At 47.0% G+C, this 15,459-nt stretch overlaps 1 protein-coding gene across 2 annotated transcripts in view; it reads right to left on the minus strand.

Annotated features, from left to right (window-relative positions):
• The window catches only part of btbd11a (BTB (POZ) domain containing 11a), an 80,789-nt gene that overhangs the window by 11,612 nt on the left and 53,718 nt on the right, over positions 1-15,459 (minus strand). For both annotated transcript variants that reach the window (XM_076029962.1, XM_076029961.1), the window contains exons 3-5: positions 7,039-7,282; positions 4,094-4,246; positions 2,402-2,567 (exon numbers count right to left, since the gene is read on the minus strand). In XM_076029962.1, the coding sequence (XP_075886077.1) occupies positions 2,402-2,567; positions 4,094-4,246; positions 7,039-7,282 (563 nt within the window). The remainder of the gene's footprint in view (positions 1-2,401; positions 2,568-4,093; positions 4,247-7,038; positions 7,283-15,459) is intronic.

Below are 15,459 nucleotides of genomic sequence, written 5' to 3' on the forward strand. Positions count from 1 at the left end.
TCAGTTCGCAATAAAAAGCTGCCGCCGTCGTTGCCGCACTTGATTAGCGAACCCCTCCGGAGTTGTCTTCTTCTTCTGCTTCTAATGTCGCGTGATAAACGCAGAGTTTTAGCGTCGTTATGAAAAGGCCCCCGAGGAGATCATTAGCTGTTCAGCGCAGAGTCCCCGCGCTGCTGCGCCGGTTTGGTTCTACCGAGACGTTCCTTAGATCACAGGCTGTGTCTCAATTCAGCGTCTGCATCCTTCGAAGGAAGTGTCCTCCGTCGGAAGGAAGCGTCCTTCGAAGGACCCGGCCAAGAAGGACCAACCCAAACCTGCCTCCCCGGTTACCACATGGGACGGTCTAGCCTTCGGCGTATTACCTGGTTGCGTCACCGCCGTTCCCTACTGCTGGCCAACGGAAGTGACATTTTTATAGCATCAAGCTAACCAAGTAAAAACTGAATATTTGATGTGAAATTTCAATACTTAAATTTACACGTTGTGTCTTTGCCAGTAGATGCCGCTAATTTCAGCTGACTTCCCAGGATGCTTTGTAGCAGCATGCAAAGCATCCTGGGGATACAGAAGGACGCGGAGGATAGTAGCGGTGTATCCTTCGAATCGGCTAAAAGTAGGGCGCATTTCGGGGGCGCATTTGGAGCGTCCTTTGGATTTTTGGGAATTGGGACGAGCCTTCGCGCAGTGCTATGACGCTACTGTCCTTTAGATGCATGCTTCGAAGGATGCAGACCCTGAATTGAGACACAGAAACAGTTTAATTTTTTTAGCTCCCTTCACAACCACAGCCGCCTGAAGATCCATCGGCAGGCGCCTCCCACCACAGTTCCCATGGAAACTGCAATTTATTTACTCTTTGAAATCTACTACTCTACTCATTGAAATCGCAGAGACTCGCAGAGATTTACATCAGCTCATAGCGCCCCCATGAGGCCAAAACTCAAACATGGAAAAAAGATGCGGCGCTGCAGCAAATTCTTCCTACACACTAATGTGTTTAAAAAAAAACAAACACTGCTGTGGTTATAAGCACTCTCTGGTGTCACAAGGGGCTGGTTTTCAATTAGACCAAAGCTAAACATTCAGTGTTTTTAGCAGCAGGCTGTAAACTGAGCGCTAAATATGCTTTTTTCCAGACATCTAGGCATTTTTTTTCTCCATTATTTTCAATGTTGCCCCCCAAAAAAACTCTTTCAGCCTATGGACGTCCATCATGATGACACTATAAAAGGCAGTCACGACAAAGACAGACTTCCTCTCCACCGCGATGCAGCTTCGTGCAGCCTCTCTGCGTTTTTTGCAGGGGAATAAAAGCCTCACTTCCGCCTCATTCAAGCTGTTCACGGAGTGCGAGTGTCAGTTAACAGCTTTTTTTTTTTTTGGAGCAAAAATTCACTCATTGAATAAACCTCCAGGGAGCCCAGGTGGCTATATTTTTTAAAATTCAAATGGAGGCAAAAGAGAGAAAGAAAAGGTTAAACTAATGAGGTGGTCCATGAATAGACCCGCTCGGTGCAGAAAACCTGACGGCACCGTCGATGCATCGACGTCAGGAGGATTGAAATGTGCAAACGACAGCAGCACTTCTCGATATTGACCCGACGATCAGACACAAAGAGCATCAGAGACGAGTGAAAACACGGAGTCTCGAAAAACCTGCAACCGGATCTGATGCAGTTTTCTATTTTACTTTCCCACGCAAGAGAACTGACACAAATTGTTATTAACTTATTATAACTTATAACATATTGGATTGATTCACCCAAACTTGTGCGTGTGTGTGTTTTCAAGCTGCTACTGCTCTACAAATCTTTGTAGCCTTTTATTTAAAATCCCGATAAGTTGCAGCAGGTGGCATGTTTCTTTTAAATTAAGGTCAGAAGTCGTTACCACTGGTAGAACAGAAGGGGGCACTGTGATGGCGAGCGTTTTTTACACAGAGGAGCAGAAGAAGGAAATTCCTAAACAGCCTCATTTTGTTTTCTTCGCTGACATTCAATTTGAAGCTTCAAGGCAACTTTTTTTTATTTTTATCTTTCTCCGGCATTAAAGAAAAACACTTTTATTATTATCATTTTTTTTTTTAGGTATTTCCAGACATTTTCAAGCTGTTCAGCACAAATAAAACCAGCTTGATCGGAAACTCTGCCTCTCGCTTGACATTCTCACTCCATCACCCTCCCGTCCCCGAAACATAAAAACCTGGAAGTGAACGCTGCTGCGTGATCCACAGCCGGCAATAAAAACAAAAGTACCTTGAGACGACCGGCGGCCGCTTTGGAGACGTAAGAAGACAACATTTCTATGCAGATCAGGTGAGTTTAGTGCAGGGGTGTGCCAACTTTTTGACTTGTCGGGCCTGATTTAGTGTGTGTGTGTGTGTGTGCGCGCGCGGGCCGACCTGCTCGCTCATGCTGTTGATGCCGTCGGGCCCCAGCAGGTTGACGGCTTGCTTCACCAGGTCGGTGCGGCCGCAGTTGAGCATCCTGAAGCCCAGGTCCTGCAGGAACTTGGCTTCGGTGGAGGCGGCGTCCAGCTTCCGGGTGCCGCAGAAACAGTCCTCGGCTCTGCAGAGGGACGGACAGACGGAGGGAGGGAGCGAGGGAAGGACACATCCATTACTGTGATGAGGCCGAGGCGGCGGGCGGCGGGCGGGGAGAGAAAAGGCTTATCTGGGAAATTGATTTTTAAATCTCCAGATCTCCACAGGAAGGCGGGAGGAAAAACAGGCCTGGCCTTTTTTTCTAAACTTAAACACTTGGAACATTTGCATGCAGAGATGAGAGCACAACATGCTGCGTGTGGTCATGATTTTGTTTTTTGCCCCCCCCCCCACCCCCTGATAGCATGAATAAAAAAGAGATGATGTGTCTTATCGCTCAGATCTCCAGTCTGAATTCTGGCGCGGCCGCCTCGAAAAGCTCCCGGTCTGGATTGTTTTCAGCCTCTGATTTGTCCCAAGTTCACATGAAAAGTGATGTAACGAGTTGAAAGATCTAGAGCTAAACAGCGTCTGTGACAGCTGCAGTCTGATTGCAAACAGACAGGAAGTGGAAAGAACTGAGGGGACTTTCTTCAGCTTCTGATTGGCTCCTAGACATGCTGCAGTTCAACCATTCCGGACGTCTATACTACACCTCTCTGCCAGCAGGGGGAGATCGAGATTTTCCATTTTTCCACTGGTGGTTACAGAGGATTTAAATAAGCTTCCAGCACATGAGAGGACAGTTTTTTCTTTTTCACTTTTTCTAAAGCAGATTCTCTCTCTCTCTCTCTCTCTCTCTCTCTCTCTCTCTCTCTCTCTCTCTCTCTCAGGTGCTGTGACTCATTATAGCCATCACTCAGTCATGTTTTTTTCTTTCTGGAAAGCCTCTTAAAGCAGAGCTGCTTCCGCTGGGTCACAGAGCAGCTTTTTATGTTGTTGTTTTTTTTTTTTTGGTCTTGTCATTTTTGGGGGGGATTTCTTTTCTGTCCCCCGCCGTCACTGTGGTCCAAATACAGACAATTAAGTGCGTCGCGGCTGGAGAGGGAAATGATGCTAATTGGCAATTCACACCTCTGGAGCGTCTCCTCCCCACTTTGCTCACATCCCGGGCAGCCGCAGTAAGAAAACAGACCAGAAGGTCTGAAGCTCACAGATCCGAGTGTGCAAGAAAGAAAGAGCTCCAGTTTTTCTTCCCCCTTGCAGCAAAAAAAATAAAAAAAATAAATAAAAATACAACTAAACCCCCTCTGGATTACGTGGATACAACAGGGAGTGGCTTCATCCTGCTTTCAGCTGCAGGAAGTTCAAGATATTATAACTGGAGCAGCTGAGGGACTGATTTTCAGGGAGGCTGATGGAGGTCCTGCTTCGGCTACATCACTCACCCGTGGTCCGTAATGAGACGGACCTATTAGAGCAGGATGACGGCCGGGCCGAGCCATGAGGTGGAGCCGGACCCCCCAGTGATTCATGGCCACATCAAAGATGCAGGAAAACATTTATAAAGCTCCTGTCTGGCTCTTATGACACCCGGAGGATCATTTGTCTCAGTCGAACGGTGGATGGGATGGGGGGGCGGGGGGGTGAAGAGGGAAGGGCGGAGCTTACTTGATCTGTCGTGGCTCGCAGTCGACGCCGGGCAGCAGCAGCCGGGCCGCCTGCCGCACGTCGTCGCTGTCCACCGAGGAGCTGCGGCGGTGCTCGGTGTGCGCCACCGCCACCCGGATCCACTCCATCAGTGGAGGCAGTACCAGGAACGGCCTGCAGGAGGGAGCAAACACAGAACACAGAAACAAGTGGTTTATTTGACTTTTGACTTCTACGCAGAACAATCATTTTTGTTGCGACAGGGGACAAAAAAAAGAAGTTTGGTGTTTTTCACTTCTTCATTAGATCTCATTAGGCCACGCCTACTTTGTTCTAATTCAAGCTATTCAGCGTTAAAAAAAAAATACAACAAGTAAGCCATGAGAAAAATCGCATATTCAGAAAATGACCACAGAAGAGCAGCAGTTAGCCACGATCAAAAAGGTTTCTACAGGTCAGATCAATATAAATCACCATACAATCGACCAGATAATAGCATAGAATTCCCTTAAAGCACATGGCCAGGATTTTTAGAATTCTGTTTATGTTCCATCTAGGGTTTTTTTTGGAATGTTTATCTTCTTAAATAAAATCCCTCAATTTAGATTTTGGCCGCAGACCTTATGATTAGAGATGCTCCCAAAGACACTGCGAGACAGCAGCAGCAACATCTGATCAATATCCATAATTCACGACGCCACCGGTCCAGATCGAGGGGCTCGAGGTGCCGCGACCTCCTGGAATGCTGTTATTACCCCCTTTAATCAAAATCAGTAATGGGTCCCGCCTGGCTGACATGTTCATATTTCATCATTTATTCCCAGGACGAGTGTGCGTTTGGCTCTGTGCGTGTGTGTGTGTGTATGTGTGTGTGCTTGTGTGTGTGCTTGTGTGTGTGAGCGAGTGAAGTGTCAAACCGCAGCATCTAATCTGGCTCCTCCCGTTCAACAGCCGGTTGCTCCACCACACGGAGCAACAGGAGGGAGACTCGGATCATCCAATCGTGCTGCAGAGGGCTCATCGTGTTTTTCATGCAAAAGGATGGAAGCATTTTCCAGGTCACTGAACAAAACCACGTGTTCACACCAACGTGGATGGAAATTCTTAAAACAAGACCATCCATTTCTTAACAGCTTCCTTTTATCTCTCCAAATGACTGGAAATTAACTAAAGGCTATTAAATTCAGCCTATCTATCCAACAACTGCCTAATCCTTGATTAGCTCCGATGCTAAATTGCTAGAGAGCGGTTAGATTGGCCTGAACATGAGCTACAGTTCACCTCCTTCCTTTCTAAAAGTCACGGCATCACACTTCTGTCTTCATGTTTTATACATTTTTTGTTGCAAACAAGGAAACACATTTTCATCCCCCTGCAACAAAACGCCTCAAATTATGCGAAAGCGTGAAAAACGGTTAGAGAAAAACGGGGAATAATAACGACAGCGCAAAGAAAAGGAAACTACAGTCATTTCAAGCTTTCAAAAGCAGGAACGAGCCTCTGATGCGCCTTTGAAAACCTCATGGAGGTGAAAATTAAAGACGCTAATCGGGTGAAACAGCAGGTAAATAACATTATGAATCCATCAGAACGAGCTCCCTGCGGAGCAACTCCCAATCGAGTTCCAGGAGACATATGAGATATAAATAAATTCATTTAAAAAAATGAAAAGTGGAGCTGGCGAGCGAATCCTGTTGTGTGACTGTTGTGTTTGCCGCTTTTGTCCTCACGCCTCCAGTCTGCTAGGAAAAAAGCTTGACTCTGGCAAGACGTGAAGAATAAAGAGCAACCACGTCTGATTTTTTTTTTTAAGTCTTCCGTCCTTCAAATCAAGGGCTGACTCATGTGACGAGGCCGACCCCTCCCCACCCCCACCCCACCCCCACCCTTCACAAAGCTTGTTCTCTGCTGTTGGCTGCCTCTCCCAATGACACACACACACACACACACACACACACACGCGCGCGCGCACTGTGATGGACGAGGCCTGGAAGCAAAATGCTGAGGGGAGCAGGTCATCCATCCATACAGGAAACAGACAGCGATGCACAACCGTGAAAAAAAAAAAATACGACTGTGTGAGTTAAGTGGAGGTCCGGATCACAAAATATCACCTCAGCGGCCACTGACACTGAATCAAATCCCCGCAACATCTGCAGCTCACAGCTGGAAGCCTGACAGTAAAAAGTCGCAGCAGGAATTCAGAAAAACATTTGGTTCTCATCCCAGCTTGCAGCCGCTCCTCCCGACCTTCCCGCTGAATGCTAAACAGGGATTCCCTCCCCCACTTCCCACTCCCCACCCCCCCCGGGAAGGGAGGAACCCCGAAGTCTGTGCCTGCATGCCCGTCACTCCGCCTGTCATCCTGCGGTTGTCAGCAGGGAGCTTCAATCCCGGAAAGAACAAAAAAAAAGGGGGGAAAGATGGCGGAGCGGACGGACAGGAAGTGGGCCTCCCTCCACTTCCTGTCAATCTGCCCGATGCCTTGGAGGAGCGGCGGCGGCGCTCAGCAGTTGACCAAGCATCTTTGTCGTCGCTGGTAGTCGGACAACTCTTTTTTTTCATTTGGAGTTGCTCAATTTACATTGACATGTTGTGTTTTGGGTTGATGCACAAACACACTTTGTCACAAAAATTCTTAAGACATGCAGGTTTTAGGAGATCAAGAGAAACTAAACTACTTCAGGATGCCGGTTTGAGTAGTTGAAGAGCTATTAAACTACCACAGGATGCAGGTTTTAGATCTTTAATAGCCACTAAACTACTACAGGAAGCCGGTTTTAGGAGTTGAAGAGCTACTAAACTACCACAGGAAGCAGGTTTCAGGAGGTTAAGAGCCACTAAACTACTATAGGATACAAGTTTTAGGAGTTGAAGGGCCACTAAACTACTACAGGAAACAGTTTTTAGGAGTTCCAGGGCCACTGAACTACCGCTAGAGCCACTTTCCAGCGTACAGGACTCACCTCTCGTTCTGCAGCGTGACCTTGGACGGCTCCACGTTGGGGTTCTCCCACTCCATCTGTGGGCAGTGCATGAAGTAGCAGAGGGTGTAGAGGGCCTCGGGCTCCCAGTGCAGCGACCCGGCCCCTCCAACCCCAGCGGCGGCCGCCGCCGCTGAGTTGCTCTTCTGGTGGACCGGTGTCCCGTTGCTGGGGTTCTTGATGTGCAGCGGCTGGAGGTAGTGCATGGCCCGGGACACCAGGTCACCTGAGGAGCAGCCAGGAGAAAGCAGCGGTGAGAAGAAGCTCCTCCCCCATCGTCTCTCAGAACCGAGTGTTTTTCACGCCTCTTTCTTCGCAGTTCCTTAATGCCTGGTTTACATTAAGAGAGCCATTAAAGCGCCAAGCGGCCGTGCGTCATCTGCACCTGAACCATCGCACACTTCCTGCTCTTAGCTGATTATTGTAATTTTTTCTGTGACTCCAAGGAGGCTTCAAAGCTGCAGTAAGCAGATGTATTATATAGTGTTGTAGTACCGAGATTGGTCTTGGTCACAAGACCACTTTTTAAGGGTCTCAGTCTAGTCTCGGACTCGGACTGGACGGACTCGGGTTTTTGATCCAGGCCGGTCAAGCCAACATTGTAGTGACACAATAATAACAGAAAAAAATCCAGCTGCTTCTGTTTTACCCTCTGTTTGTGACACACAGAGTGACACAGCCCCTTATTCCTAGTTTTAATTTTATGAAGCAAAGCTGTTTTTTGAAAATGGTTCAAAATAGTTGGCAAAGCAGCAAAATGTTAAATAAAATTATTTAAATATACCTTGCTGAAAAGAGATATTGGTGTTCAATTTAGAAGCAAACTTGAATTTAAAAAAAGATACTGGTAATTTTTTCTGTTTTGTTGTTATTTTTCTTTTACATGCAAAGTCTTATTCTTGTGTCGATCTCGATACTCTCTGGTCTCGATAATATCTTGGTCTCGCTTTGTGTGGTCTTGACTACAACACTGGTATTTTATTTTGCTGTAAAGGTTACTAAATGGCTGATGTATGACGAGTCGTGCAGCTGATAAAAAATATGCTCAAACCTTCCAAAAACTGCAGCTGTTATTTGGCTTTCACATCACCAGAAGCACAGTTTCCACCATTTTCAGCTCAGTTTTTGTTCCCAAAATCCAGTTTGTGCAACACTTACATCAGCGTCATAATTCATCGGCGTTCTCACTTTCTGGCAAGTCGGCAGCAGATTATCGATGAGGTCATTAGAGACGCATTTAAGAGTAACAATTTTTTCCCCCCTCGCTCCGAGAGGAGAAACACAGCAGTGCCACAGCAGGGGAGGAAGAGGCGGGGGTGGGCATCTCTCAGAAAAATGAATATGGTCTTTGATCCAGTTATTTATGTGATTTGCTGCTGCAGTGCTGGAATTCAGGGAATTCACACACACACACACACACACAAATCAAACTCGGATTGGTTCCGCCAGACCTGAAACTGGTCTGGAGGTGGAGTCACTGCAGCAGGTAGCGGCAGTGCCCAGTGCAGATGCATGCTGGGATAGCTGCAGCCACTCGTCAGAGGAAGCAGGTCCGACTCATGCGACTCCAGCCATCACAGTGGTGCATGCTGGGAAAATGTTCGGTCAAGGCCACGGTGATGTTAGGAGAAGTCAAAGTGTGAAAAAATAAAAGATTTTTTTTTTTTATATAACTAATTTTGTTTATTGAACTCGGTCAGATCAAAACTCACCCAAACCCCTCGCCAGTGTCGGCAAGGGAGAAAGAGCTTATTGCAGGTTTATCGATTGTGCACTGACAACCTACTGGGCTCTGAACTGCTGAACAGACTTTTTGTGTTTTTTTTTTACAGTATTTTGTACAGAGAAGAAGAAGAAATAGAAAAAAGTAAATTGATGCATGAATCATTTAAGTCGTCAATAATTGATGCGTCTGCGGGAGACTTACAGATAGCTGTAGATGAACCGGGCGGCTTCATTCATTTTCAACTTGGGGCGCTTTTTCGCCGCCGTGCTACCGGCTTGAATATAAAGAGGATAAATGAGACATTAATAATGACGGCGATAAATCAAAAAAAAAAAAGAAGGGGGAGGGAGGTGGGCGTGGTGGTGGCGGTGGTGGTGTGGGGGGGGGCGGGTTCACATTCAGTCTGACAGCAACTTTAAGACGCACGTTGACGTCCTTCGTCCACACTGAAAACTTCACGGTTTAGAAACTTCAAGAAGAAGCTCATACCCCTGATGGTCTCAGAGGATGTGAAATTCTGTCATAAGCCGACACAAAAAAACCCAACAATTACTGTGTCCTGCCTCCGCTAAGTTCTGTTCACTGAGCTCACAATTGTCACAGAACAGGTCATTAAATTAAAGACGGAAGACAGGAAGAATTTTAACTTCTGCCGTCAGTAAAATAAAACTCGACGGCGATTGAAAGTTCGGGAACTTTTGACTTTAAGCAGGCTGGGAGCTAGAAGCTAATGCTGCTAAACGTTTAGGAGGCATTTGCTGCGCAAAAAAACCCCAAAAACAACAACAAAAAAACCCCAACAAATAGAAGAAGGAAGACTGGAAGAAAAAAAAACATGTCGGTCGTTCTGAGGAAAGACTAGAGGAGAAATTCTCAAAATTGGAAGGATGGGGGACACAACAGGGGATATTTAATCACTGGAGCTCCGCCTGCGGGGCAACATTAGCAACTATAGTGGTCGTCCATCAATCACGCTCAATTACTGGCAGCATCGTCATCGTCAACACAGTATGACATCCATATATATATTTGTAATGAGCTGGTGGGATTTAATTTTAATCAACGGCAGCAGCAGCCGGACTGGAGATGAGATTCATCGCCGGATCGATTGGCAGCAAACGTTGTGGTGTGGCTGCTCTCTAATCCAGCACTGGGCCGGTGTGAGGGGGGGTGATTATCATAAGATGATGTTTTAATCTTTTCTCTGGCCTTTTTTTTTCTGCTGGAAAACAGGCTCTTCAGTGTCGAAGGGAGGCGGCGCCGGTCGGTGGCCAGGGAACATTCTCCGTTTCGCCCTTTTAAACGCCTCGCGCCCTTAATGTAACAGGCTGTTTTCTGTCGGGGGTGAAGAAAAAAAAAACTCCGCCCGCTGAAGCAGCGGGGCACCATCTGCAAGGCAGAAATAACTCCAAACGAGCGAATGCCGGCTAATGTGTTTTTCTTTATAAAAAGCCGCACGGTGACTCTGCGGAAAGCCCGAGTGGTGCTGCAGCCTCAATCCACTGCAAATAGTAACATCGCTGTAAAAAAAAAAGCGAAAAAGCAAGTAAGCAAATAAACTTCCCGACAATTAATGGTGGAACCAAAGTTTGAAGAACCGGGTCAGCAAGTTGCCTGCAAAATAGACGTATTTCTTTGTTATACAAATTCATAAAGTGGGAAAATATGGTCGGTTGAGTTGTTTCTGCTACTGCATTGAGCAAAGACACGAACTCTACCTGCTTCTGATTGGGTTAGGAGTAGAGTCCATGAGTACAGGCCAATCAGGCAAGTAGGGGCAGTTGCACCTTCAACAACTGCATTCGCTAGCTGGATGGCAACGAAGTTAAAAAGAAAAGCTCCCTCTAGCGGAGGAATGGTTTCACATTTATCCCGACTAAAGGAACGATAAACAAATATATCAAATTTATACATAAAATTGACTGAATTTGTGAATGGGAAACAATAATAATTATTTCAAATAAAGGGGGTCTTCATGTTTTGTTTTGTTTTGTTTTTTAAAGTGTCAACAATTTTTGACGAAACACAGGCTTGCTTTGTGTTTGCCCCCTGGTGGCCAAGCAGAGATCGGCATTCCTTAGAAATGCACCAAATAAAACATGAACAATGTGCAGCTTCTCCCCAGGCGGCCGCCAACAAACACTTGGTGTGTGTGTGTGTGTGTGTGTGTGTGTGTGTGGAGGGGAGGCTGGAATGAAGAGTGAAGACCAGCAGGCAGCTGCTGTCTCACCCCGGGACCACAACACAGCACGAAACACAATCACAACATGTTGAAATATCTGGTCATGAATTATATACATATATATATATATATATATATATATATATATATATATATATATGTATATAAAAAGCCCTCCATGTCTCAAAGAGAGAGGAGAAGAACACAAAGAAGGAAACAATCTCATTGTAATTCCGTCTCCAGTGGACGCTGATGTTTATTCACAGCTTCGTGAGTTCCTCCTGCAGGGTCGAACGTCCAGTTCTGCTGCTGCTTTACCCCCTGCTGTCGTCCCACAAGGGCGTTTGACTCCATGTGGACGGAGGTCCAATGACGCAAGACGCTGCAAAACATCACAAAGTTTCTGTTTCTGCTTTTTCGCAAAAAACAGTGTTAGGAGGGCCAGGAGACGGCGGCTCATTGGCTACATCCTCGAGTTTCCGAGGACAAATTCCTTCATTGTTCGGCTGTTGCGACGCTTAAAAAAAGAATAGTCTTTGCGAGGATTTTCAGATATTTGTGTGCAGCAGGTTCCTCGAAGCATTGCTGCTGCTTGCTGGAGTGAGACTTCCAAGCGGAGGACACTTTATTCCCACTAATGGCTCTTTCAGCACCATTAATGGCTCTTTTGTGCAAATCTGCAGCATAAAATTACAATTAAAGGAAAAAAAAAAACCTGCAGACCTGATGAGATATATATTAATAATAATTATACAGACTGATATACAAGTGGACCGAGCAGCTCTTTTGTTCCGGCTGGTTACCTAGAGCTATACTTGAAAAAAATGAATATATAGTATATATTATACATATATGTCTTGCTATTAGGAGCACATGCTGAAACTGTGCATATAATCCATCCAGACAAGCTTGTGGAAGCAAGTAAATGGAATAAATGCCATGAGCAACCTCAACAGGTCTATTGCTCAGGACTGTATAACTTTGGTTGCCTGCCCGGCCCAACCTCTCCTTGTCTTCCTAAGACAGGCCTGCAGGAGGTGCTGTTTTGGCAACATGGGTGCCTGTTGCCCTGCAACAAGTCAATGTGAAAATTATTTTGCAGCAGTCATTTCAAAGCTCTGTGGCTTTAAATGCGGAGCGATAGTTCTCCCCCTGGTGGAGACTCTTGTTACTCTACAGAGACAAACCATCTGGGCTTTACTCCTTGGTAGAAAGCCAAAACTTTCTATCACCAAAAACCATCATTCTTGTTTTTCTTTCCTCCGTCTGTTCCTAAATTTCAAGAGAAAAACAACGTCGCTTCAAATTGTTTCTGATGCATTGACCGCCATCGTGTCGCCGGGGTCTCGACTCCTGACTACAGACTTCTGGTCGCCATCTGTGGCACTGCAGCCAAAAATAAAATCTTGATATCTTCCCCAAAGGTCACTCACTCTGCAAAACATACAAAGAGGAATCTGTCCAAGACTTAACTCAAAACATTCAAAACTTAACAAAAAAAAGGCTAATTTGATCAAAAGCTTTGAACCAGCAACAAGGTTGTTTTTTTTCCTCCTTGCAGAACGTCGTCTCCTCTGTGGAAGAGGATGTTGGCGAGAGTCGCTGCTCCTCGGAAGTGAGAGGGTTTAATAGCAGGGAGCGAAAGGAAGCAAAGGATCAGCGAGGCCGTGGAACTAGAAGCAGACGTGCGAGTGCAAAAGTTGAGCCCGGGTCGCCGCTTCTGATTGGCTGAGCGGGATCGGGCCAGTTTTAATAAGCTGGAGGTGAGAGGTTGCCTCCCCCTGCTCATCCTGACGACGGTCACCAAGCAGGAAGTTCAGACCGAGCGACTCGGTCTGAACTTCCCACGTGGTGCAGCTGAGCAATGAGCCTCTTTGCTTCTGAACATGTGTCCTGCCCCTCCCATCCCTCCTGCTCCCTCCTGCTCCTCCAGAAACCAGAGAGCCTCCTCTTCCATTCAACACCTTATTACCTCCAGACCTCCATCAGCAGCCCCCCCAAAAAAAGGCACAGCGGAGTGAACGCTGCAAACTTCTCTTTGCCGCCCCTCCAGGAGCCTTGGGTGTGGGTGGGGGTGAGGATGGGAGGTGGAGGTGGGGGTTGGGGGGTGGGGTCGGCCGCCCTGCGTCTTCGCCACTCACCTGCTAGCCTGATGATTATTAATGAGGAACATCTGCCTGCCGGGGCCCCGACCCTCTTCTGAGGAGGCGTCGGGGTGGCTGATGTCTAATTAGATGTGAGATCAGGTGTCAAAGCCTTCAGTGTGGGGAGAGGGGGAGGGGGAGGGGGGGACCTCAAACACGAGCCCGGAACAAAGTGGCGGCTAATAAATCTCAACGCAGCGACGTGTTGACAATGGTTCGTGTCCTGCAGGGAGGAACCGGACCGAGCCATGTCAGTCTTCCCCCTGCAGGGGGCAGCGCTGAGCATTAAAAAAAAAAACTTTGCAAAGAGGTTGAAACAATTTACTGCATTATCCATCCATCCATCCATTAGCAGTACCCATTTTCTATTGCACTCAGGGTGTCGGGGGTCTGCTGGAGCCTCTTCCAGCTGTCATAGGGTGAAGGCAGGGTGACACCCTGAACAAGTGGCCAGGCCATCGCAGGGCCACATAGAGACAAAGAATCATTCACACTCATCCATACACACACACACACACACCTACGGACAATTGAGAGTTCCCAGTTCACCTCACATGCATGTTTTTGGAGTGTGGGAGGAAGCTGGAGAACCCGGAGAGAACCCACGCAACATGCAAACTCAACACAGAAAGGTCCCAGGAGACCCCGGAATCGAACCCATGACCTTCAGCGCTGACCACTGTGCCACCGTGTCGCCCTCACTGCATAGATTTAAATAAATAAATAAATAAATAAAACTTTTCTGTTCCGCACAGCTGCTGCTGCAGTTTGGAGGATATTTTTCTTGCTCGTCGACATGGTCAGAGGTGACAACATAAGTCCGGAGCGTCGCACTGCACCGCTGACGGCTCTAATGCGACCGCTGACAGGATGCCAAACAAATCAGGGGGCTGCGGAGGTTCTGTTGCAGGGAGGGGGAGGGGCCACAGACTGCGAGGACCGCCGGCGTGATGCGAATAAATACAAATTTGTATTAAAAAAATAATAATAATACGAGTGGATATTATTGTGCAGCCCGCTTTATCCTCTGGCTGTCTCACTCCCTGCTTGTTTACTTCGCCGTGACGAGTCCTTGGCTCTCCTTCACTTTTTCCCACTCGCCAAGTCGCCTTGTGATGCCTCAGAGTTGGACGGCAGAGAGTTTTCACCAGCGTCCCTCCGTCTTGCATAAGCCGGCAGGAAATTAAGTCGATGCACTTTGGAGGACTAAAGAACGGCGAGCGTGTCCAAGGTGAACTCGTCCGGCAGAGCCCAACGGAAAAAAAAAACAAAAAAAAAACCTTGAGCTTTGAGCTTCGACTGCACAAACAGCACGAGTTTGAAAAACTCTGAGTGAAAACATTTCAAGGTCCCAGACATCAGGTCACGTGTTTGTTGTTGAGCAGTTTTGCATGATTACAGGCCAGATCTCCAGTAAACAAGAGTATTTAGCCCTCTGTTTGCAGCCTTGGTTTGTTTTTCTCACTTCGTCTATGCTTTTGCTTGAGCTTCTGCACGTTTGAAACGAGCGGTCAAAACAAAGTGACCATTCAGGGGGCGGAGCCAACACCTATCTGAGAGTTGTGGAATCAGCCCTTTGTGACATCACAGCGTGGCTGATTTCCCCAGAGTTGCGTGTTTTAGAAGACAGGAGGCGGTGAAGGACGTATCGTTCTCATTTCTGAGGGAGTTTTCAGACTTTTTGGGGTAAAAATGGCGGTAAAGTGAATTTTGGAAAATATGGAACCTTTTCAAAAGTTTCTGCACTTTGTGTCTTTGAATAATTTTTGAAGCAAAAACCTTCATAAAAAAATCTTTCAAGACTGACCTTAAAATGACCTAGAATTCTTCTTATCAGGGCGGAGATGGCGGTAAATTTTCAGCAGATAGAGACTGAAACTCATTGTGCAGGGAAAAAACGGTTTTCATATCTTCCTTTGAAGAGAGAGAGAGGGGGAGAGGGAGAGAGAGAGAGAGAGTGAGAGAGAGAGAGAGAGAGAGAGAGAGAGAGAGTAGTCGTGTGCGTGATTAATCTGGCGGCTCTTTAATCGATATATTTCTAATCTGTCTCGTCGAGGGACATTAAACCACCAGGCTACAGGGAATCCAGCACCGGGCTAATTAATGCAGCACGCAGCTCCGACAAGATTTCCCATCATGCATCCTTTTGTAAAGGGGAAGAAGATGAAGATGAAGAGCCAGGAGGTGGGACTCGAGCTACTGGACGAGCGAGCGAGCGGGAGGATTCTCTTCTGCAGGAGGACAAACAGGAAGTGACTGAATCACTCCTGGCCAGAAGTGGGTCAGGCTGCCGGAGATCAGCCAGGGAAGACGATGATGACGGCGTGATGATGATGACGATGATGATGATG

The sequence above is a fragment of the Nelusetta ayraudi genome, unplaced genomic scaffold, assembly GCF_046127955.1.
Source record: "Nelusetta ayraudi isolate G7.1 ecotype Tasmania unplaced genomic scaffold, CSIRO-AGI_Nayr_v1 ptg000027l, whole genome shotgun sequence".
Taxonomy (NCBI): Eukaryota; Metazoa; Chordata; class Actinopteri; order Tetraodontiformes; family Monacanthidae; genus Nelusetta; species Nelusetta ayraudi.